Source organism: Sceloporus undulatus, chromosome 4 (genome assembly GCF_019175285.1).
Source record: "Sceloporus undulatus isolate JIND9_A2432 ecotype Alabama chromosome 4, SceUnd_v1.1, whole genome shotgun sequence".
In the NCBI taxonomy this organism is placed as follows: domain Eukaryota; kingdom Metazoa; phylum Chordata; class Lepidosauria; order Squamata; family Phrynosomatidae; genus Sceloporus; species Sceloporus undulatus.
Window position 1 is genome coordinate 25,262,445 of NC_056525.1, and position 25,842 is coordinate 25,288,286.

General features: G+C 39.1%; 1 protein-coding gene across 1 annotated transcript in view; it reads left to right on the forward strand.

Annotated features, from left to right (window-relative positions):
* NFATC2 (nuclear factor of activated T cells 2) overlaps positions 1 to 25,193 on the forward strand; it is a 184,235-nt gene extending 159,042 nt beyond the window's left edge. The window contains exon 10 of the mRNA XM_042466007.1: positions 22,354 to 25,193. Coding sequence (XP_042321941.1) covers positions 22,354 to 22,409 — 56 coding nt within the window. The 3' untranslated portion in view covers positions 22,410 to 25,193. The remainder of the gene's footprint in view (positions 1 to 22,353) is intronic.
* The last annotated feature ends 649 nt before the right edge of the window (positions 25,194 to 25,842 follow it).

Below are 25,842 nucleotides of genomic sequence, written 5' to 3' on the forward strand. Positions count from 1 at the left end.
TGTTGCTATTGATAGCCACATCCTCCACTAATTTGCATGAGGCCGCTTTGAAGTTGGTAGCAAACACCACATTCTGTGGTAGTGAATTCCATATCTTAACTATTGTAGTTGTTATAAAGGCTTGGAGATTTAGTTTTGAGGTTTTATGTTTTGTTTCTCCTATATTATGTTTCAGGCCGTTAATTGACTGGGGGCTTCAAAAAGGCTCCTCTTACATACATATAATTGTATATATGCAGGTTCATCGTTCTCTTTCTTCCTTTCCTTTCCTCCCCTTCTTCTCTACCCTGCTATTAGTATTTTACTGTTGGAAGAGCACAACAGGGGCCATGTCCTTTTGCTAATTGTTGCTCTATAAACCTCCATTGTGCATGCTATGTATTAATAAACGATTAGGCAGATAGACTCTAAAAGGCCACTGACCAAAATGAGACAATATAACATATAACAGTAAAATGTAATTAAATTACAATAAAAGAGCAGATATTAAAACAATGTAAAGCAGACAGAAGCAATAAAACAACCAGCTAAACAAAACAAAAGGAAAAAACTGATGTCTTCAGGGCCTATTTAAAAGCAGGCAATGAAGGTGCCAAGCATATCCATAAGCCATTCCAACATCTGAGCACCATAATTAAAACCCATCCTCCTTGTTCTTACAATCTGAACCTCTGTCAGGGTTAGAACCATAAGAATGGCCTCCGAACCTCGGCGAACCTCCTGAACAAGAACTAAAATAGTAATGAGTTTGCCATGTTGAGGGCTAGCCAAAGTCTTCAATTTAGAAAGTTTATGTCTAACTCTTGAGAAATTCAGCACATGAATGAGCAGATGCCTTCCTTGGAAATATTTCACTTGATTTAAATCATATGTAAACTAATATTAAACACACATTTAATATCTTCTCTGTAATTTACTAGCTATCAACCTGGGAGAGCCAAATGCTTGACTCAGACACACGTGGTCTTCCTTTTCCCAACATCAACGAAAACCATCTGGCAATGAGCATTTGCAAAAAAAACTTTTTAAAAGTTTTATATCATATAATTCACAGAAAGCAAATTATATTTTATAAAGATGTTACTGAAAGCTAAATATATAAAATGTACCACATGGTAGAATTCCAAAGCGCCCAGAACCCTTTTGTTTCTCCATCCTCAGTGAAGATTCCTGCATTGATCCTAAATGAATTTCTCATGAGTCAGAAAGTACCTGTTCCAGATCTTATTCTATTGATATAGGTGGTGATGAGTCAATTCAGAACTTATCTGTGTTTTTTGAAGATAAATCTTTCCTTGACTAGAAAGCAGTTCCAGGAAACTTGGAATCTTACCTGGTTACAGATTTGACAATATTTGGAAGGATGAGTGTAAACTGTTAGAATTAACTGGCTCTGACTCTAAAAAAAACACAAAAGCAGTATATCCCAAAATATTTCTTAGCTTTGCCTGAATCTGGTGTTACGTAAAGCATCAAAAAAAAAGAAGAAAGACTGGTGTTTACAGTTTCATTCATTTTCTTGAGTTTTGAATCTTTCCCGTTATTTCCCCAAACATCCTTTTGATTCAGTGATCATGGAGTCAGTCCATGGTACTTCAACTAGTACTTAGTTGGGAGACAGCCAACAAATACCAGTTGCTGTAAGGTATATTTCAGAGGAAGGAACTGGCAAAACCATTTCTGAATATTCCTTGCCTTTAAAAAAAACTTTTAAATATATAGGGTCACCATACATTAGCAGGTGACTTATGGACATAAAGATGCTGGGCTCTATTTTAAATTGATTGGTTATGGCGGGATAATTATCCCACCATAAATGAGAGGACAAATGGAAGGTGTCTCACAAAACCAAGATGGATGGCTAAGGAACTTTCAGCTGAGCTAAGTTTTAAGCGGGACATGTATAAGAAATGGAAAAAGAGGGAAATAACCAAGGAGGAATTCAAGCAAATAGCCAGCAAATGTAAGGGGTAAAGTCAGAAAAGCAAAAGCACAGAATAAGCTCAGGCTTGCTAGAGAGGTTAAGAACAATAAAAAGGGCTTTTGGGGGTACATCCATAGCAAAAGAAAGAAAAAGGAAATGGTAGGGCCACTATGTGGAGAAGATGACAAAATGCTAACAAGGGACAGAGAAGGCAGAACTACTCAACATCTTCTTTACCTCAGTATTGTCAAATAAGGAAAAGGGTGCTCAACTGGAAGAAAATGGAGCAGAGGACACAATAGGAGAAATGCAGCATAGAATAAGTAAAGAGGAAGTACAAGAATACTTGGTTAAGCTAAATGAATTTAAGTCTCCAGGACCAGTTGAACTACATCCAAGGGTATTAAAAGAACTGGCAAGTGTAACCTCAGAGCCATTGGCAATAATTTTTGAGAACTCCTGGAGAACAGTAGTAGTCCCACCAGACTGGAGGAGGGCAAATGTCCCCATCTTCAAAAAGTGGGGAAAAGAGGATCCTATCAATTATCATCTGGTTAATCTGACATCAATACCAAGAAAGCTTCTAGAGAAGATCATTAAACACAGAGTTTGTGAATATTTAGAAAGCAATGCCATTATCACAAAAAGTCAACATGGGTTTCTGAGAAACAGCTAATCTGATCTCTCTTTTTTTGTCAAAAAATACCAGCTTGGTAGACAAAGGGAATGTTGTAGATATAGCATATCTCGATTTCAGTAAGGCCTTTGACATTCTTGCAAAAAAGCTTGTAAAATGTGGGCTAGACAAGACGACTGTTACATGGATGTGTAATTGGTTGACTGGCCTAACTGAAAGGGTGCTCAGCAATGGCTCCTCGACCAATGGGGTCCCACAGGGTTCTGTCCTGGACCAGTGCTATTCAACATTTTTACCAATGACTTGGATGAAGGCATGCTTATCAGATTTGCAGATGACACCAAACGAGGAGTAGCTAATACCCCAGAGGACAGGATCAAAATTCAAGAAGACCTGAATCAATTGGAAAGCTGGGTCAAAGCTAACAAAATGAAATTCAAGGAGAAATGTAAGGTACTGCACTTAGGGCAGAAAAATGAAATACATAGATATAGGATGGTGGACACCTGGCTTAACAATATGTGAAAGGGATCTAGGAGTCTTAGTAGACCACAAGTAGAACATGAGTCAACAGTGTGATGAAGCAGCTAAAAAGGCCAATGAAATTTTAGGCTGCATCAATAGAAGTATAGTATCTAGATCAAGGAAAGTAATAGTGCCACTCTATTCTGCTTTGGTCAGGCCTCACCTGGAATACTGTGTCCAGTTTTGGCATCACAATTCAAAAAGGATGTTGACAAATTGGAGTGTGTCCAGAGGACAGTGACCAAAATGTTGAAGGGTCGGGAAATCATGCCTTATGAGGAAAGGCTGGGTATGTTTGGTCTGGAGAAGAGATGGTTACGATGTGATATTAGAGCCTCTTTTAAATATTTGAAGGGGTGTCACATTGAAGATGGAGCAAGCTTGTTTTCCACGGCTTCAGAGACTAGAACATGGAACAATGGATGCAAGCTACAGGAAAAGAGATTCTAACTTAACATTAGGAGGGACATCCTGACAGTAAGAACTGTTTGACAGTGGAACACACTCTCTCAGAGTGTAGTGGAGTCTCCTTCCCTGGAGGTCTTTAAACAGAGGCTGAATGGCCATCTGTCCGGGATGCTTTGATTTAGATTTCCTGCTTGGCAGGGGGTTGGACTGGATGGCCCTTGGGACCTCTTTCAACTCTAGAATTCTATGATTTTATGTGTGTTTCTAGTAGATTGTTATTCAAAGGAGCAAGCGCATCCCTAGCTTTTAAACTACAGTCGCACCTCACCATATGCTGCCTTTTTATAGGCGGCTTTGAGCATAGGCGCTCAAAGCTGCCGGCGCGCGTGGGGCGGAAGGGGCAGCGCATCCCATTCAATTGAATGGGCACACGCGCCCGTTGTGCCCCGCGCGTGCCCGCGCCGCCGCGCACAAGCCCCATTGTTTCCAATGGAGCTCGAACATAGGCGGAATTCGCCTTACGCTGAGGGATCCGGAACGGATCCCCGCGTAAGGCGAGGACCCACTGTATTAGAAGACAGGTAATGAAAGAGAACATGAATCCAATTATAATGGAAAGGAAATATACTTAGGTACTTGTTTTTGATATGAGAAGTGTGGTGCTACAATCATATCCCACATTTGTGTATTAATGCTGGATTGTATTCCTTGTTGGTTGCTGATTGTGCATCCATGTTAACTATCCCATGGAATGTCCAGATGGGACAATGGCTCTGCTTGTAGTATATTAAATGATACAATTTGTTAAAGTAAGTTGAACTTCTGAGTTGGTTCCTTAGAATTTAGACTCAGTGATATTCATACACTTGCCAGCCCTCAGATTTCAGAACTCCAATCTAAAACGCAATTACCTGGAGATATATCCTATTCTGTGAGACTTACTTCACAGTAAACATGCATATCAGTGGGCAATACTTTGATTTTCTACATAGCAGATCTCCTCTCTGTCACTTGTTACTTAGTCTTGTATTTTGCATTTATTTTTACAATAAGGTACCTGTCACTTGGTCTCCAGAGAATGAATCTGTCTGTTTGCACACAGTACCGCCTTTAACTGATTAACTGTGTGAAAGTCCTCTGGCCATCTGAAATATAATGACTTAATCACTTACTGGCTCAGGGGTGTCATTAATGATTGACAGAGATCATGCCATTTTGTATAACGAACTACAAAAATGCAAGTGGGACATTTCAGCACAGAAAAGAGCCCACTAGCTCTCTTTCTTTCTGTGGCTAATGAGAGGACATTTTGCTGTGGGCAAGCTTAAATGTGTCTACTTTGGTGGTATAAAGGACCAGAAGATAGTAGGATGTGTGTACACGTTAAACATAGAGGGTGTTAAAATGCAACCTTATCTGTCCCTATTGCCAGCTGGAAACCATTCTGCTTCTCTGTATTCTGTCCTGGCCACTGAGTGCTATGCACCAGGACTGCTGTAAATCATAAATGACTTGAAGAGTCACAGCAACAATCAAATGTTGTTGCACACCCATTTAAGAGCAAGTCATAGTTTTTTATGATCTATACAGTCAAAGGCTTCACTATAATTTATAAAGTACAGGCTAATTTTCCTCTGAAATCCTTTGGTGTATTCCATTATCTAACATATATTTGCACTATGATCCCTTGTGCCTCTTCCTTTTCTGAACCCAGCTTGGACATCTGGCTCCATATATGGCAAAACTCTTTGTTATAGAATTGTGAGCATCACTTTGCTTGCATGGTAAATTAATGCAATGGTCTATGGTTATTGCAATCCTTGCTGCCTCTTTTATTGGAGACTGGAATGTATATTCAGCATTTCCATCTGTGGACCATTGTTTTGTTTTTCATATTTGTTGACAGATTTTAATTAGAACTAGAGTAGATTCTGTCTCTGTAGCATGAAGCAGCTCCATTGGTATGCCATCTGTTCCTAAGTGCTCTGAATACAATTTCCACTACACTCTCTAAAGTTGTACGTTCATCTTCAAATGATTCCTCCTTGAGTGAATCTATCCTCCTTTCACCTCTTTTATATAGTTCTACTCTATATTGTTTACATTGCCTTTTTATTTCTCCTTAGTCATGTAACATGTTCCCCTGCTGGTCGTAGAGCATCCATGTTCTTGGTTTAAATTTCTCTTTGATTTCTTGATTGTTGTGGAAGAGGTCTTTTTGTTGTCATCTTATGTGATCTTATCTTTTAAAAAATAAAGGACTTCCCCCTTCCTTCTGCACCCCTGGGGGGGGGGGAAATCTTAGGATCCACCAGCCACACACCACACACACACACACACACACACACACACACACAATGAAGCCACTCTCTTAGAGTGTTTTGTCCCATTTCTGAAACTTGAAAAATCAAAAGTCTTTATTTCAGCTCTGTATTGCTCTGGCCTATTAGAATGCAACTCACTTAAGACAGAGAACATATGCTTTAAAACATGTTTGTCTAGCCTTTTTGGTTTATGAAAAATATTACGAGAAACAGAGTGTCATGCAAGCTAAACAGGAGATCACAAAGTATAATTGCTGTTGGTTAGTCTATGGGCAGAGTAAGCCTAACTTACAAAGTTTCAGATATTAAACCAGAATGGGATAGGCTAACACCATTGTGATGGAAGTTGCCCCATGTAGGATCAGTTTAATTAATGTTTTGGAGAAGGGAACTAAAATGGGGGCTGCCATTTTTGTTGGCAACCTCATACTTTTGTAATGTGCCAATCTGCACTAACTCCACTTAATACTATTTGCATATTTCTGGAAGTGTGTCTAAATAAAAATTCTTATTTATTTAAGAATTTCGATTCTTCACTTTAAACTGCCATGGTGGTTTGACAGTGGCCCCTTCCTATCTGTGGGGATTTGGTTCTTGGGACCCCATGGATGGGGAAAATTGTGTGAATTCAAGTCCATATTAGTTAATAGGCAGCGATGTGCACACACCCATAAGTGTGTGCTGCCATTGACTAATAGGGGGTAAGGTGATCCATGAGAGCTCCAGTCTGAGGATGGCTATCCCACCAATATGATGGGCTCAGTGTGCAATTAAAAACAGTAAAGCAGATAACAGCATTCAATTAAAAAAAAAGCCAATCCTGAAAATGCCAAGTGCCCTGATGATCAGACCAAAAGTCTGTCTAGTTCAGCACCCTGTATCCCTGCATTGGACAAACAATGCATGTGCAAAGACTCCAAGAAGAACATAAGGTCAGTTACATTCTGCTGCTTTTTGCCATCTAAGAATAATAAACTGCTTCTAAAAGCAGTTAGTTGCCAGGAGCATGGAGACAGTGTCTATCCAGGATGAGATACCAGGGGTGAAAGAATCAATTGGTGATGCTTGGAGGTGGAGCTTTTTCCCCAAAGGGTTACTTACAATTCTTGGGCAATGACCATGAAGCCCCTTTTAAAAGATGTTCATGTATTACAAACTAAAGGATGTCTGGAAAGAAAAAAACTGAAGAAGATTCCAACCGCAGTAGCAAAAAGCCTTTGTGGACAACAATGCATTATTACACCAACAATGTAATAGGACTATTATAAATAGTTCCATTTAACGTTTCTGTCAAAACAAATTCTAGTATAATGAGTACAGTGGAACTTTAATGAGGTCTGGCTGAAAGACCAAAATGCAATTGAACAAGAGGCCATGTGTTGAGAATATGTGTAAAGACTTTGAGGACTTTTCTGCAACCTCTCTCTCATGTCTTTCTTATGTCTTTCTGTCTTTCTCGTGCGATAAGACATAAAAATATGCAGTACAAGAAAAATTAAGTTATTTTTTCTGCTAGTAGTTTTTAGATTTATACTACTTAGTAAAATCATCATGATGCAGAATGATTTCCCACAGGAGGACTGAACTACTTTGACAGGCCTAGGGGCAATTCCTCTCCTCTGGAACCCTGCAAAGGGTATACAAAAGTGAGAAAAATGAGGAAAACTGAAAGTGGCTGAAAATCCAGTTCTGATTTTGAAAATAGGTTTTTAAAAAAATATTAATCAGTGGAGTGGAGGTTGATACCTACTTAAAATATGAATCACCATTCCTGAAAGCTTCCAAAAGAGGCGATTCAACCTTATTTGCCAGAAAAAGGGTGGTCTTGGAGGCTGCATGCAGGATGTTTGCCCACCCAAATATACAATGAGTGAAAATGAGTACATCCAGGTGCAGAGAATTAGTATAAGCTTAGCCATAATGTAGCAGCGCTATAAGAGTAAGCTTATTGCAGTAAAAGTGTAGAAACATTTTTGTGCTTAGAATGTTTTCAGTGGAGTGTAGGGATGTAAATCTCACAGATCTCATCCTTGCATGCTAGAATGAAAAATGTAAAAGAAAAAAAATTTACTCGGTGAGATTGTGATGTTTTTGTGCATTTTTGAAGCAAGTGCTTTTTTGTGAGCACTTTCCCACAGATAGTGTAATTTTTATGCCAGGCACAGTTGCCACTGGCTTATTACACAAGAGTTTTTAAAAAGCAGAAACATTCAACAGATTGTATTTTTTAATCAATAATTCCATTCTTCCCTGCTTTCCATAAGTGTGTGTTGTGATTAACAAAAAGGAGATCCAGGTTTGTGCCGAGTCTTCCTGGCATATATTGCAGACACCTTGATAGGGGAAAAATACCTTTTTGCTCATCATTTCATTCTGGTGTAGGAAGTGAACAATCTATCAGCAGTCAAAAGGTTTTCTGACAGGGTGTCTCAATGTGTTGAGGACAACAAATCTGGCAAATACTCTTGACATCACTAGTGGAGGTAGGAAAACTATGATTTTTTGAAAGAGGGGTGTGAAAGTGCAGACTTGTGTAGGCTCCCTTCAAAGGAAATTCTAATGCTTAATGTTTTGTTATTGGACAGGTTAGAGTTGCTCACTGGTGAGGGAAAGACACCTTGAATACATTGCCAATGTGTTATACTAGATGTGCAGAAATAGCGAAACCAGTGATGAAGAAATGTTTTTCACTGCATACACCAAACATCCAGCTAATAAACTGAGACTCCATTCTTCAAGGCATTTTGTAGTTAGTAAAAAACTGAATTGTTTGCAGATCAGGAAAGGAAGGAAAATACAGTGGTCCCTTGGTATCCACTTGAGATTGGTTCCAGGACACCCCCATGGATATCAAAATCCATGGATGCTCAAGACTCATTATATACAATGGGGAACTAAAATGGTGTCCTTAATCTGAAAATGGCAAAAATCAAGGTTTGCTTTTGGGATTTTTAAAATTATTTATTTATTTGCAAGCCATGACTGCTTCAATCGGTGGATACAGAGAGCTTATTGTATGTGCCTTTAAGTTACCTGCTGACTAATGGTGACCCCATTTGTTTAATAGGATTTGCTTAGGCAAAAAATATACAGATGTACTGTAGTTTGCTTTCTTTTGAATTTAGGGTATTTCTTGCTCGCTCCCCATCCATGTTCTGACTCTGATTACCTTCCAAGATCAGACAGGATCTGGTTGGTGTCTTCAGAGTACTGAAGTATTCATTTTCAGATGACACATATCCATATATCTACATGAAACATAGTTGGTAGTTACTATTCCCCTTGTAGTTTTCATCTATACGCCAGATACAGTTTCTTAAAATTATTAATATTTTTCCACCAGTCATTTAGTAAAACTACTGTGAATATTATTTCCAGAGTAAAAGACATGGCTTTTCTTCAACACTGGGCTAATACATAAATTTGCATCTTCATTACTCAGAATGCCTGGAAAACAGAAACTCAGGAAAGGTACTTCAGGTGTGCCCCCTTCTGTGTCAAGATTTTTGTCTGAATACTGGTTGGTTAGCCGAGGGATGCATAGGAAAATGATTCATGTTTTAGTATTTAATGTGAAACAAAAACCAAACATTGTAACATTTGACCTTATAGCAGGGTCAAAGGTTACATTTCTTTCTCAAAAATGGTTTTGCAAATCTTTTTCAGAGCTGATAGATACACACCTTAGCTGGATACAAAACATTATATGAAACAGAATGACTGTGCTTTTTTGATCCAAGCAATCAAAGTCCAAGGTAATTGATATTTTCCTGAATTTTGTCTAGCTAAAGCTTTTCTTAAATCTTGTATGATCTAGTTGGTTTTGTCCTGTCAATATCATTTTGGTTATTGCTCAGTTGAAAGGCTAATTGCAGAAATCGCTAATATTTGGGGAGGTAAGGAAGAGGCACTGTGGAATTGGGGAGTGTTGCATGCTTATGTTTGAAATCATTGAAAGTTGACAACAGGAACGTATTTACATTGACATCACTAGGATTTGATAATCCAATGACCTGTGCCTGTTTTAAAAAAGAACACATTGCCTGTTGTCCACCTCTTTTTTCATGCCCAAGTTGGTTTTTGGCCTCTTCTCTGCACTGGGTTTACATAAGCTGCTCTCATTGTGTAAACAAATATATCCTTAATTTCAATAGGGATCTTGTATTTGGAGCAGGCACTGCCTATGCAGGGTTTCATATATGTACTTAAACAGCATAGCTAAGAAAGAATTATTTTATAAAACTAACTTTAGAATTTTTTGCCACTGACTAGTGACTTGATCTAGATGTTCCTACATCATTCTCTCAAAAAGAGAGAGAATGATACAAAAATTGGTAATCCAGTCCTGCATGAGTATTGCAGAAATGTTGTTTTGTACATATCTGCTATTGCCACATTTGGCTTGCTTTCAGGCTGCTGTTTGAGAGAATGATGGTTTGAATTAACCTTGTATTGTTGAAATTACCATTATATATGACATCATGGTTAACTTCAGCAAGGCAAGACAGTACGCTACTCTAGGGAAGTGCTTTTCCGAAAGCTGGCTACCAGTTCGGAGAAGGAAGTCAACCAATTTGTGTGATCTGCATAGCAGCATGCTTTTCAGTGTATACCAGTTACTGGTATGAGGCAGCAGTAGCAAGGAGAGGCCTTTTGTCATTACTGCTTTTGAGCTTGTTAAATGTTTCTGCTTGGTCATTGGACTAGTTGAATCCTAGCATGTCTCTTATATTAAAATATTCAGTATGAGTTGTGATGTAAATGTGAAGGGAGCAAATTAACCAACCAATCTGAACTTTACAGAGCACTCTAGCTGTATTGGTATGATGTGGAAGAATCTGTGCAACAGTTAATTTATGCTGAGGAGCTCACAGGGAATCCTTAAATGCAACTCAACTGGCATTTATAACTTATTGGAAGGGTACTGAAAATGGTTGATACTGTTGCTTACAATTGTTGGTTAAACTGCTGTACTGGCATATACTAAAGCAATAAAATTCTTAAGGACATAGTGAATGTTTACATGAATGAACTCCTTCCACATGTACAACACACTAGTTGAGTTGTATGCATATGCCCGTAGGCAGTTCTTGAGTGCACACCCTTATTCAAAATCTGTTGTCCACAACAGTATAATCCTACATACACAGCACTCTCCTTTATCTAAACCCCTGATTATCTTAATCTTTTGGATGTCTTCCCAGCTATTTGGCTAAATGAGGGCACATTTTTATTAGATATTTACAGGAATCAAAGCACAGTATTCAGGCCTCAGGAATTTTTGGACTCTTTACCACCATCTCCCCCTTCCCCCTTCCATTGCAAAGACAGAATGAGTCATAATAAGCTGTAGATATCTTCTGCACAATCATCAAAAGTACATAAAATATGAGAGTATTGGAAAAAGTGAATATGAAACAGTTGTTTACCCTTTCCTGTGATACAAAGGGTTGAGAGGAAGGTTGCTATGAATTTAACATAGAACAGGTTTAAAAACAATATGCTTCTCCCACAAGCATAAACACACACAGATCACATATTTGATTTACAGGATGCATTAAAGTTAGTTCAAAAGGGACCTCACAAAGATAGGGCCATTGATGATTCATTTAGAGCATGCATGCAGCATATGCTAAGCAGTACACTCAAACATAATAGAAACTCAAAGAAAACATTGCATTTATGACTATCAACCAGTTAAAGAATGCTTAGTTAATTAATTTTATATTAGTTAATCAATTAGCTAATTAATTTTATACCGATTTAATCAATTGATAAGCAAAAAAAAACCACCACCTGGATATACCAAATGTTCAACAGAAACACTATATCTTGCTTAGTGAAAGAAGTGCAGGATAATTTTTAGATTAATAAATAAAATACGTATCTCATTCACTGACACAACATCTGCCTTTTCTATAATAAGACATGAAAAATAGGGTCAAATATTAATCTGTACTTCTTTTGCAGCTCCATCAAATAAAATCTAACCCCAAATTTTGGTCGATTAATCTACCAGTTAAACTAGTTTGCCTTGCACCTTCAGTTACACAATATTTTTTAAAGGAAAAAAGGGACACCCATATGGCATCACCGCGAAGCCAATACTGGCTTCTGAATTTATGCTGGCCCTGGGTTTATTAACATATCTGTGCACATCAGTGTTCAGCCTGTTAGTCTGTCATAGCCTGGTATACAAGTTCAACCACTCATACATATAAACCCACTCATACAGCCTTAGATAAATGTGCTGCTAGGCATATGTTGAAGTTTAGGATGTGCTTGAACCCTGAACTTTAAGAGAGCTGACTGCGCTGTTGTCATGTGTTGCCTAGAGAAGATACAGAATTGTTGCCTAACATAGTTATAACCATTTGCATCCAATACTCCATACTGTCCAACTCTCCTTGTCAAAACTACAGCACTCATAGATGTTGCCACATTAATAGTGCTTCCACATGTCTAGACAGCACTAGGGATTAGCTGTTTGGAGCTCAGACCTGCCCTGAAGGACTGCTAAAGATATTGGCTCAGTTGCTTCTACACATGCCAGTTAACACATGCGGGTTCTTGTTTAACTGAGAGGATAGCTATTGCAAAGAGAAATACAAAAACAATTGGAAGTAGACATGTCATATATCAGCTATATTAGCTAGAAGAGGATTGTTGACTCTCCAGGCATGCATTGTTTTAATAGACTAAAACAATGGTGGTGGTGGTGGGGAGAGATACCAGTGTATTCCCACAAATGTTTCTCTTTTTGTATTCCCAATCTTGTTGAACACTATGAAGGTTATCATACCGGGGTTAAAACGTTCCCCGGTGCGTTCTAACGTGCCCACGCAGGGGCACGCACGGAACGTGACAGGAACGTGATGGGGCCAAGAACCTCATTTTACCGCACACTGGAACATCGCCTTTGCCGCCGGGCATTCCAATCATGTTCCTGTTGCGTTCCAGAGGGCGCCATTTCTGAGAACTGTTTTTAAGCGTCCCTAGAAATGGCGCCCTCTGGAACTCAATGGGAACGTGATTGGAATGTCCAGTGGCAAAGGCGGCATTCCGGTTGCGGTAAAATGGGGTTCTTGGCCCCATCGCATTCCTGTCACGTTTCGTGTGCGCTCCCGCGCAGGCACGTTAAAACACACTGGGGAATGTTTTAACCCTGGTGTGCTAAACTAAAAAGTCTCAATTAAACTCTTTAAAAAGAGTTTGTGTGTCTCCAGCACCTTCACTAGCCTACTCAAGTCTCCTCAGGGAGTTCCCTTGGGTGACCAAGGAAGAAAGCAGTTTTGAGCTGCTTTTTAAAATTAGAGAGATGCACTTCAAATTATTTTTTACAAGTTCCTTTGATGAAGGCCAGAATTAGTCTGCTGAAAGCCACTCTTTTGTTTTGGTTTTGGCTTTACAGCTGTTCATGCTTTTGTGATACTTTCAACAGATTCTTTCAATATGTGACATGTTGTGATGCAGGCAAAAGCAGCTTCAAACTGCATTTCTAAGTATGCTCTAGTCCCATGCTCACTGGCAGCTGGTGGCTTCTGTATCTGTGGAGCAATGACAGTGCTGTGCTTTTAAGACTCCAGAGGAGCTATCCAAAGTGTTCAGCATCTTCACTAAAGTTTGAGCTAAAACCCAGAATGGATTCACCATCCCACTAAGCTGGAAGCCATCAGCTGCCCCTGGCCATGCTTCAGTCTCACTGACTATGAAGAGACTTACTCACAAGTAAATGTAAAATGGATTGCACTAGAAAACATCTATACTTTGCTAAACAACTTATCTTTATTGTCAGCATGTTTAGTATGGAGTAATTCACATCCATGAAAGGTAGAAATGTTGTAATGCTTTTATTATAGCTGTAGCTAACAGCTGTGATCCTAATCTACATGCCTATTTTCACGTCTGTGTGTGAGGAATTCTTTATGTATGGAGAACAGGGCTAAAAATCTTTGTTCATTTCATTCTTGTATGCAAGAATGAATAATTCCAAACATTTATTCTCCCCACTGGGCCAGATTATGAGAGTTTTTGCATACTGTTCAATGATTTTTCACACTTTTATGAAAAAAGGGGGCAAAGCACATTTTGTACAAAACCCCAACATTTTTTCCCACAGAAAACACTTTTTTTTGCTCAGAACACACTGTTTCTGCATACACAGCCATGTTTTTGTGTTTTTTAAAAAAAAGGCCGTACTTGTTAAAACAATTTTGTCACACGTCCTGGATGTCAAAATATATTTTCTCAATGAAGTGTTTCAGTTTTTCAATATACTATTTCCCATGTGGCACAAGAAAATTTGCAAGCATCCTTTGCATCTGTAATTGAGAACCATTCAATTATAAGAATGTCCATCTGTGCCCTAAAGTGGGGCAGACACAGGTCTGCCACCTCAACAAAATCGTTATATGTACCTGTTTGACACATAGTATCTTGTGGATGCAACCCAGAGAAAAACATCTCACTGAAATAAATAAATTTTGATTCCTATTAAATTCTCTAAAATATGGAATGCTACTCCCTCCTTGAATATAACATTTCACCTGGTAACCAGAGGTGACCAGCGGGTGTCTTTTCATACTTGACACTTTTCATACTTGACACTTATAGCACCATGATTTTACTTTAACTACCATGGCTACATTCGTGTAATCCTGGGGGTTTTTGTTTGGTGAGGCATTAACCCTCTCTGGCAGACAATTCTAAGTACACCCCCCCCCCCCAAAAAAAGGCTATATCCTGTAACGTGTCATAGATGAGAACCAGGACACGTCTGGCCAAGCAACATCAGAGTGTACTAATGAGGAAAACCATACAAGCCAGGAAAGGCTGCAGCAGTTTGCTTTTGCCTGAGCCTACTTCAGATTCCACCTGCACCTCTCCTCTCCTCTTGCAGAATTACATGAGTGTAAACTACTTTTGTACTTTGAATTTAGTTTGCAGTAACTGAAGTAAGCTGAGGACAAAAAGGGTATGTGAGAGGAGAGGAGAAACTGGGACATTTAAAAAGCAACTGAAAAGTGAGATGAGGGAGTATTTATCAGAATTTTTCTTGACAAATCAGGGCAATCGGAGGGTATGAAACTGCAAATCCCAGGTTTCCATAGGAGGAAACTATGGCAGATAAAGTGGAATCATAGTGGTCTAACTGTGTAGTGTAAAAGAGCCTCAGGAAGTTCACACAGGCGATTGCATAGGTGAAGCTCTTTTGGAGAAGAAGTGTTCTTCATTTTTTTCATTTGCAACTAACATAGACGCATTACAGACTGCCCATTTTGGGCGGTCTGCCGGTTCCATCATTTGCGGCGCCAAGGAGCCCCAGCGGCCAAACTGTGTGGCTCCTTGGCACCGCAAAAAAGCCCCAAAATAGTGCTTCTTCTTGTGGTGCGCTAATGATGCTGCAAGGCGCCAATGGCGCACTCGCACCACCATTAGTGTTGTGTGACGAGCAGACACTAGGTATCCGTGACGTCAGAATGGTGGCGCCTATGTAGAACGGGCGCCGCCATTTTGTACGTCCCCAGGACGTACTAGGGTTAGAGGAGTCCGTAAGGGACGCCCTTTCCTAACCCTAGTACGTCCTGGGGACGTACTGTACGCCCGTGCGGAAAAGGCCATAGAAAACAAGGATAGTGATAGATGTGGGGCGCAGTATTTAATACTATCAACCTATTTGACAGGGTGATTTTAAACAAAAATGAACTAGCCTGCTAAAAGGCTATTAGTCTATATTTTCATGCCAGCCACAGATGCAAGGGCTTCCTTTCTTCTGCAGCTGTCATGAGAATGTGTAGGACTAGCATTTCACTCAGCTGGTTAATTTTTATTTTATTTTATTTTTTGCAGGCTAGTAGCATTTGTGCTTTATGAGTCTACAAATCTCTGCATTGTGCTTTATCTGTTCCCAGAGGCCCTTACGTCAGTATTCATAATAAAATTAATGTCATTTGGTCTTTAATCCAGTAGGGGTTTTCCTTAGATTTTAAAATGTTAAACCTGCCCGGCCATCCCTATTTTGGCTGTCAGAAGTGCTTTATAACAGGGAAAATGTCACGTTTCCAAACAGGTTGATTTCATTAAATAAAAGGAAATGTCCCTACAAACCAGTGTGTGTGTAAACTTAACTATGTGAACAAATACGTTGATAAATAAAGCAGCCTGTAGCTTCAGTCTATTTGTTTACAGAAAGGAAATGACCCTCCAGTCTCTCTTTAGTGTTGATGCCCACCTTTTTTTTCTCTTTACCTAACTGCTATTTTTAGCACTCAAGAGGCTGAAAAATTTCCATTGAAGATCTGCTCTTCTCATTTCCTGGGTAGAGAAAACAGGAAGCTTTTTTTTTCAAAAGCAAACCAGCCTTCAGTCAACCAGTGGTGAAACTTGATCAATTTCACCTCCCACTGGCTACTCCTTTGCATTGCAGCTCACCAGAAAGACAAGAGGTTTGGTAACAAATACACTGCAAAGCCTCCTTCCTTTTAAAAATGCAAGCGCTTCCTTGGTCATCCAACTATAACAAAGCACAGCCTGATTCCATGTGTACCAAAGAAGAACGGAACTAAGTGGGACTCGTGTAAAGAGTGTGTTAGGTTGTACATCCATGGATTATAAAACAGTCATTCATTGATGATTTGACACATTTTTTTCCCTTTACCCATCCTATGAAGTTCATTGGAAGCAATCGTGGATAACACTGTGGCCTTAGAATCACAGAATGATAGAATCATATCAAGCTTTATCATACTAGCCGAGATCCCACAAATGGGTTTGAAACGAGAGTTAAATTAAATTCGAATTTAAACAGAGCCTGCAAACTCAGGAAGTTTATCACACTGAATTGCTGCTAAAGTGAAATGACATAAAGTTAAACTGAAGTTAAAGCAGAGAAAAACACCACCTTTTTACTTTCAGAATTTCCCCAAAGTAAAAAACTGCCATTTCCCTCCACTTTAACTTTGGTTTAACATTACATTATTTCACGTTAACAGCGACATTGTGTAATAAACCTAAGGCATTTCTAGGTTTTCTCTAATTTAACTCTAATTTAAATCCCATTTTCCTATGGGATCTCGCTAGTGTGATAAACCCCATAGAGTTGAAAGAGGTCTCAAGGGCCATCCAGTCCAATTCCTTGCCATGCAGGAATACACAATCTAAGCATCTCCAACAGATGGCCATCCAGCCTCGGTTTAAAAACCTCCAATGAAGGAGACTCTACCATATTCCTGAGGGAGTGGGTTACACACAGAGGGAGGGAGGCTGGAGGGAGGGAGATTATACAGCTCCCCGCCTAGGCCCTGAGATCCCAGGGGAGGTCCTTCAGGGAAATAGTTGGTGGGAACACAAGACAGGGCCTCCTCGATGACTGCCCCTAGTCTATGAAACTCCTTTCCTTGAGAGGACAGAGGACTCCCCTGCTATTCTTCTATCAGCAGGCAACAAATTTTTCCCTTTTATTCTGATAGGTTATTGGAACCAAAGATTTTGAAGGGGGTTGTTGTTGTGTATTTTTGTTTCTCACTTACGGCAACCCTAAGGTGATTTTGTGGGGATGAGAGTGTATGACTCACCCATGGTCACCAAATGGGTTGCCATGGCCAAGCTGGGAATCAAACCATGATCTCTAGAATCCCAGTTCTACACTCAGACCACCACACCACACTGTTTTTCTTAAAGAAGGATCAGTATTGTTTTAAATTTTACTATTTTTAATTGTTTATTATCCTTAGTAGTACTAAAGCGGTTTAAAGCACACTCTCAGAAAGGCTAATAAGCAATTAAATATAGTAAAGAGAGTACTATTAAAATAATTTAATAGTTTACTGCAATTTTAATAGTTTAATCCTATTTTAATGTTGTTAATTTAACAATTGTGAAACTCAAAGGCAAACATTTGGCTTAATAGTTGGGATTATTATTCAAGATTATTGAATAACAAGAAACATCTGAGAGTTTGTTAGCATTGCAGTCTGAATTTGGCAAAATACCTGAGGTGGCAAGGTTGTAAATTTTTTCAGAACCCCAGGGGCATGTTTACAGAAGTCAAGGATTCGTCAGAATGTTTCTGAAAACAAGAACAGCAATCCTGGTCTGGACAGTAAGGCAGGAAGTTGCTGTCAAGGCCTGCTTACACAGTGGCTCCATTTTGACATAATAACAAACCAGAATTGCAAAAAATTCTGGCCTGTTGCTGAAAGACAGCATGCTCCACAATTGGCTGTGGGATTAGCTAAGTAACAAGGAAGCACAAGCTTCCCATTGTGGGTAAACCTGGAATCTTAATTGTCACTCCCTTAAACCAGTGTTTGAAGTAGGTTTTCTGATTGTTCTCTTTTTCTTTTCTAAATTAGCAGCAGATATATAGGAAGAGGAGAACCTGGATCGCCACCAAACATAAGGGAGAAAATTTAAACTCCCGTTTCCTAGTTTTCTTACCGAAAGTTACCCTTCCTTTAGTGGTGCTATTTGCATCTATTTTTTTTTTAATTTCTCAATTTCTTCTTTTTAATTTAATGAATAGTTGCTTTGATATTTTTATGTGTTATGCTTTGGAGTGTTGTGAGTTTAGTGGAGATTTTGGACAGATGACAGTGATTGTGGCACATTCATGTGAAGTCATGGGTAGTGTGCACTAGTTTATATAAAAAAAAGGAGTCGGAGTCCACTGGCTAGCCATTGTATAATGAATAGTAGTGGATCAGAGATGTTTTTCTAAGCATCTGATCAACAGATACCAGAGAATGGGAGTTCATCAGAGATGTTTTCCAAAATGATATGGTAGTATGAAGGGTCCTATAAGTGCAAAACACATAACTGACCAACAAATGTTCATGCTACTTGATTCACAATACACATATTCCCTAGCATCACTTGGATACCTTGAATATTTTAACCAGGCAGAGTTATCAGTTTTTAAAAATACAATTAAGGACCACAGGGCTTGAATCTTTTGAAGTTAGAAGCATACTTTAATTCTGATGCTTCCTTCTCATGTCTGATATGAAACTAATGCTGTGATGTCTACCATTCTGAAACAGCTGGCTGTGCTGGATTTTTCATTCATCCCAACATTATGAAGATCTCTAGCATTTTTAAACTATTAGTTTCTTTCCACGTGAGGAAGAATCACATGACCTAAATTATGTCTCTGCATGTCCTTTACTTTTGTATGTTAGAAAAAAGGACAGGACTATTTAAGGATCTCACAACCCAGTGTATCATGACAATCTTCAGGGGTGGTTTAAGAAATCACTTAAGGCTGTAATGTCTGTGACCAATACATCACATACACTTGTATATGGAGGGCTGTACCTCCATGACCAATTTAAAATTAACCACAAGGAGTGATAACAGGAGTTTGAAAAATGCCATCAATGATAAACATCTGGTCATAGTCTTTGCCAATATTGTGAAATGTGTTGCATTTCTATTTGTTGTTGTGTGCCTTTAAGTTTTTTTCGACTTACGGCTACCCTAAGGCAAATCTATCACAGGGATTTCTTTGCAAATTTTATTCAGAGGGTAAGATTTGTTCACCCTTTCTGGACAAGATTTGTTCAGCCTTCTTCTTAGACTGAAAGAGTGTGGCTTGCCTAAGTTCACCCAGTGGGTTTCCATGGCCAAGCAGGGATTCAGACCTTGGTCTCCAGAGCAGTAGTCCAGCTTTCAAACTACTGCACCATGCTGGCTCAGTTCTATTTACATTCTGGTAATTCTTTCTACAATTTTATCTGTGCACCCATGTTAGGTTATGTCAGTTTAATATAGGTAGGTGTTCTTTTATTTTTATAATTCTTAAGTGGTCAGTAAGTTGAACAGTATTTATTGGGTTCTCTGAAGGGAAGCTGGCAATTTATTCAGTGAAGGAGAACGGACTTCCCTGTTTTGTATAGCTCCTATATATAATTATATACAAGTTCCAATTCCAGCTGTTTGGCTCAAATTTAGGTTAATATTGGTGCCTCAAATCATTTTAGATGTGATCAAGAGTTCTCAGTTAAGTTACTTCTTGAACTTTTTAAGTAACTTGAAAAGTTATTTCAAGCCCCAGAATTGTGGCCAGTTGAGTATTACAAAAAACTAACTTTTCTAAGCTCTGTATCTAAATTACCAACTAAGAAAAATTATGACTTTTGTTGGGTCAGATCAAGCTACTCCTTTCATAGCTAGCATTCAGAAATAGAATCATAGAATAGTAGAGTTGGAAGAGTCCACAAGGGCCATCCAGTCCAACCCCTGCCATGCAGGAACTCTCAATCAAAGCATACCCGACAGATGGCCATCCATCCTCTGTTTAAAGACCTCCAGGGAAGGAGACTCCACCACCCTGCAAGGGAATTGTTCCACTGTCAAACAGCCCTTACTGTCAAGAAGTTCCTCCTAATGTTGAGGTGGAATCTCTTTTGCTGTAGTTTGCAGCCATTGTTCCATGTCCTAGTCTCTGGAGCAGCAGAAAACAAGCTTGCTCCCTCCTCAGTATAGTTTTGGATAGGAGATTGTAGCGATCAGTCTTTGTCAGTTAATGTTGATGTTTTATGATGCAATGGAAGGATAACCCTTGGTCATGGTGACCTGAAACATTTATATCTCCTCTCACAAATGAACATGGTGCACACTGCATTGGAAATTCCTCCTGTGCACACCCTGTTAAAATGAATTGCAGTGGTACTGTAACATGGTGAGTGGTTTGCATGTTATGGAGTGAGTTTCCCTGCCTCTGATTCTGGCTGTCTTGTATCATCCAAAATTTGTTGTCTGCAGCAGCTGCCTGTGTGCTGCTAGGGCACCCTGTCCCATCACATCCACTGCAGTGTGGTATAGACTGTGGTTAGTGAAAATGACATATAGGACATATTTTAGCACTATATCAAGATCAGCCCTATCACTAAGCAGTGAGCAACAGGTTTAAGGTCTGTTAAAGAGTCACTAAATTCTAGCTCTTTAATTTGTGATCACTGCATTTTCACTTCCACAGAAGGAGAGAGGCTGTATATCATGACCTGGACATGGAAAAGTGGGTTTGTTACTTGGTGCTCTGTCTCAGTTACTAATAAAATGTCTTGGACTTGCTGCCCACTAAGTATAGTTAGTCCAAAATCTAAAATATGGCAGCCAGGCTGGTTGCCGGAAAAACTAAGAGTGACTGAATTACACCCATCTTAAAATCTCTTCACTGACTGCCTTTTAGTTTCCGGGCACAGTACAAGGTGTTGGTTATAACCTTTAAAGACCTACATGGCTTGGGTCCAACCTATTTGAGGGATCGCCTGCTTCCATATAATCCGCCCCGCACCCTCAGGTCCTCTGGGAGGAATCTATTGCAGCCTTTAAAAACCAGACTAACTGCTACCTCCCAGAGGGCCTTCTCTGCAATTGCTCCCAAACTATGGAACGGTCTGCCAGACGAGATCCGTCAAATTGGCAGCTTAGACAGTTTTAAAAAAGCTGTCAAGACAGATCTCTTCCGGCAGGCCTTTCCTGAATAAAAGTGCCTGGCCATGGAATGACTGCCCCCACATCATGTATTAGCCCACCACTCTGTCCTTGTATTGTGTGTGTGTGTGTGTGTGTGTGTGTGTGTTTAATAGATATTTTATAATTGTATATGTTTAATCCTGTTTTAAGGGGGGGCATTTGGGACATAATTTTGTAAATGTCGGTTTTAATATGTTGTGAGCCACTTTGATTGTCTTGTAACAGAAAAGCGGGATATAAATAAAAGTTTTATTTTATTTATTTATTTATTTAAAAGTGAAGAGACAGTGACATTACAAGAACAAGACAGGCTTGTAAGGCAGTCTTTATGAACTATTAGTACATTTTTTATCATTTAAATACAATTAAATAATCAAATTTGCTTTGGTAATTTATCTTTACATTTTAATCTTTAAGTAATGAAACAAGAGTACATCCTCATTAAGCCTATATTTACAAAAGGTGCATGAGGATATATCATTTTTAAAAGTGATTCCTTTCCTCCAAGGAGTTTAGGGCAGTGTACATGGTTCTTATCTTCCCTGCCCCTTCCTCTTTTATTCTCAGACATTGGTGTGCAATAGCATAGACTGAAAGGTGTGTGTGTGTGTGTCTGTGTCTTCATGTTGCTTGTTGGCTTAGGGAGACCCCATGAATTTCATAGGATTTTGTAAGCAAGGAAGGTGGTGTTTTTTCCCCAGTTCCTTCCTCTGAAATATAGCCTACAGCTCTTGGTATTTATTGGTGGTCTCCCTTTCAAGTATTAACCAGACCTGATCCTGATTAGATTCTGAGATCAGACAGGATCTGGTGCCTTTGGGATATTTATATCTAGACTGAAAGGTAGTGCCAAAATTACACAGTGAATTTCACGACTGTCCTTTATGGCTTGGGATTTGAACCTAGTCTTTGTAGTCCTGTTTTAGCACTCATCCCACAACACCCCACTGATACTCTGAATTGGTTTTAGCAGCAAACCACCCCTGATATAACTTCAGATTAAGTTTCTTTAATCCCAAACAGAATAACACATTTCTCCTTCCTCTTTTCCTTTACAGTTAATGAAATTATCAGGAAAGAATTTTCAGGATTGCCTGCCAGAAGTCAGACATAGAAGAGATTTGCAAGTCAACTTTTATTGAACACTTCCGTACCTGACCTCTTAGATTCTTCTCCTGCCCCATCAGCCTCCTGCTTCCTTAACTGATCATCTCAAGGCACCAGTTCAACACCAGGAACAATGCACTGGCATCAAACTGACAGTTTTGACTAAGCAGCCCGGCACCTCTTGCTGTAAACATCAAAAAGAACACGCTTCCTTTTGTTCAAAGATCATGTTGTTCTCATGTCACCAGGCGTGCACTTGACACAACATATTACTATGACTGCAAATACACACATACATTCACAGAATGGAAAGAGAAATGTGACAGAAAAAAGAAGGCCTCAGTCCAGAAACCTGTGTTGAAGTGAAGTGGGATTATATTTGTGTTGTGAACAACACGAGATGAATTGCGGAGTTGCCAGTTCAGCAGAAAAATAATGTGGTTTCTAAAATGATCAAGTTGACCAAATTTTTTTGAAAAGGAAAAATGATAAGATCTCTTACAATATAATGCACAGGCACCACGCCAGAAAAACATAAGGGAGCAGATTTATGAATGCAGGATGGTCTTTGTTCTTTTCCAAATAGGGGTTTGACCACCATTCTACACAGTTTCTTAGGAGTTTCAAAAGCAACTTGCAATCTAGCACAAGAAGGCTACTTTAAGTGGGAGGTGGGGATAAGGAAGGCCACACCATGTGGGCACATCTGCTTATCAAGCTGTAATACACATCTTTGAACAATGCCTTTAGTATGTTGTTGCTCTCATCTCAGGATACATTGAAGCCAAATTTGCTTTGCTTTGAATTAGAAGAGATAAACTCAATTAACAATGCTATAAAAATTGAGCATTTTAGGACCCATGGGTTTCAGTGGAAGAGATTTGCATGAATCAGTGTGTAAAACTCCCTCTGAAATGGACTGGAACTTTTCACTTTCTTCTTAGTGAGTTTCTCATAGTCAATGCAGGAGTATAGATAATGCAAAAGTAAATTGAGTTTTATCTTAGATTCTCAGTCTATACAGGACTGGTTTGTTGTGTTTTTTGTTTTTTTTAAATATGAACTGGAAACTGTTCCCATAGTTTAATAGTGGGATTTTTGCAAAGCAGTAAGCTCTTAAGATTCAGGGTATAAATCATAAGAGCAAACAACCCAAAACGATGTCATGATTTCATTTATAGGAAAGATGACTTGCAAAACAATTTAACTGGTTAAATATGTTTTCCTGCCTCGGTGCTCAATACAGCAGCTAACCAAATGACAAGAAATATCAGGGACCTTTCTGAATTATTCTCTAACAAGGGTGATTCCCCCCACTCCCATGAAAAATGTTCAGATTTCCTGGCAAGGATAATTGACATGTATCCAGTATGGATACTGTGATTCTCCCATAGTTCTGCTGCAAGGAGAAACCACAGTGTATTTGAGCTTCCTTACACAATGTATCATGTAAGTTAGCTAATTCACATTTCTTGGCCAGCTGATGTAGTGCAGATGTGGTAAATGATAGTCAGTCTACACATCTAGATGGAACATAGGGTACAGAATTTCTGGAACTGTATCATCTTAGACTGCAGTTGTGGTTTGTATGGATAATTTCATGATTGAGTGTTCCTTCACAATATTTCACTATTTATGCAAAAGAAGCACAACAGAGAGCAATGGCTCTCTGTTCTTCTACATCACCTGCATGCAGTCTGACATTCTACAGTTCCAAAAAATGTATACCGCACGATTTAACATCACATGTAGACTGACTTAAATATTCTTCATTTAGTGGAGCTCATAAAGATTAAATAAATCTATTGCTAAATTGCTAACAATTAAATTTTCCCCACAACCCATACAGAACAAGAAGAGCAAGGAAGCGCCATGCCATATCATCTGGCCATTTCCAAGCAATACAAAGGAAGAAGAGAAGAAGCTACTATGCTCAGCTGAATCCAGCTCTTTACTGACAGTGGATCTGTAATGGTATGGGCTTCTGGCTTTTCATACCATTGGCACTGTCAATTGCCAGTATTTATATGAGCACAGCAAGGGGGACTAGGATTCCATGCTAGCCTTTCTCATCAAGGGGGAGAATTTTATGATGATTCTCTTCATCCTTACTATGACTGATTTGGATGCAGGATAGCACTCTGTGTGTGTGTGTGTGTGTGTGTGTGTGTGTACCTTCAAGTTGCCTGTTGCCTTATTATGACCCCAAGAATTTCATAGGGGTTCTTAGACAAGAAAAACTCAGAGGTGGCTTTTTCCAGTTCCTTCCTCTGAAATGTAGCTAATAGCGCCTGATATTAATTGGATCTCCCATATGAGTACAAATGAGGCCCAAGCCTGCTTAACCTCTAAGATCAGACAGGATCTGGTGCTTGTAGGATAGAATAGTTAGGTTGCAGTTTAGAGCTTGTTTCTTTACCTTTCAGTCTCCTATTGACTTATTGACAGAAAAGCCAGTCAGCCATCTACGTTTCACCCATATCCTTTTGTCAGTGGCTCTATGACTTGCTCTAAGTCAAGATCAAGCAGAGGTGTGACATGTATAAAAAGAGGTAAGAAGGGACAATAACAGTTGTACATGTAAAGAGGGATGCTTGGCAATCTTATTGGAGGCTGTGACTGATGTTTTTTATTGTATGAATTGGTTTTCATTTTCACCTGAAATTAACTTCTTAAGCCAGTTCTCTAGTGCAATTCACAATACCTTCCAACAACAAATTCTTAGACTGGTTTCTGAATTTCAGTGCACATCTTAGAATTGTTTTCATGTCAGGTTAACTATCAGACAAAATATTTGGTTGTACTGAATTTTTAAAATCAGGCCTGCAATCTCCCCCCCCCCCCCCCCGTCTCCCATCCCATCCCTTCCCCTCTTGCATCAACATTCTTCTTACAGAAAAAAGTCTCTTTTCACTGTCTTGACTCAATAGGAATGACCCAACATAACAATGAAAATGTAAAGATGTGATGCACCTTGTCAGTGGTTTTAAACCCCAAAGCAACAGCAGGTGAAACCAAATCCTTGGCAGACATATAGTGATTTTGAATGGTCATAAACTGAATAAGCTGAAAGTAGCTTGTGATCTTGTCACCAGGTTGACAAAGTAAAGGGATGAGAGAACATATAGCATTTTGAGAAATTCTGCAGCTTATTAGGTAATATCCATGCTGGTAGAGAGTATTGATACAGACAAGGCCCAAACTTTAGAGATGCAACTAGACAGGCATTCCTTTGAATCCTAACCAATTTTTTTTAAGTGCCTTAAAAAAGGTAGTATTGTGCAGTTGTTAAAGGACAGTAATAAAAACAGCCCAACCACAATGTTATGATCTATACTCTTAAAAGTAGTTATTTCCAAACTGCTTATTGACAAGAGAAGTCCCCTTTATCAAATATGTTCAAGTTTATGGTTCAGTTTAGATATACTTTCAAAACTCCA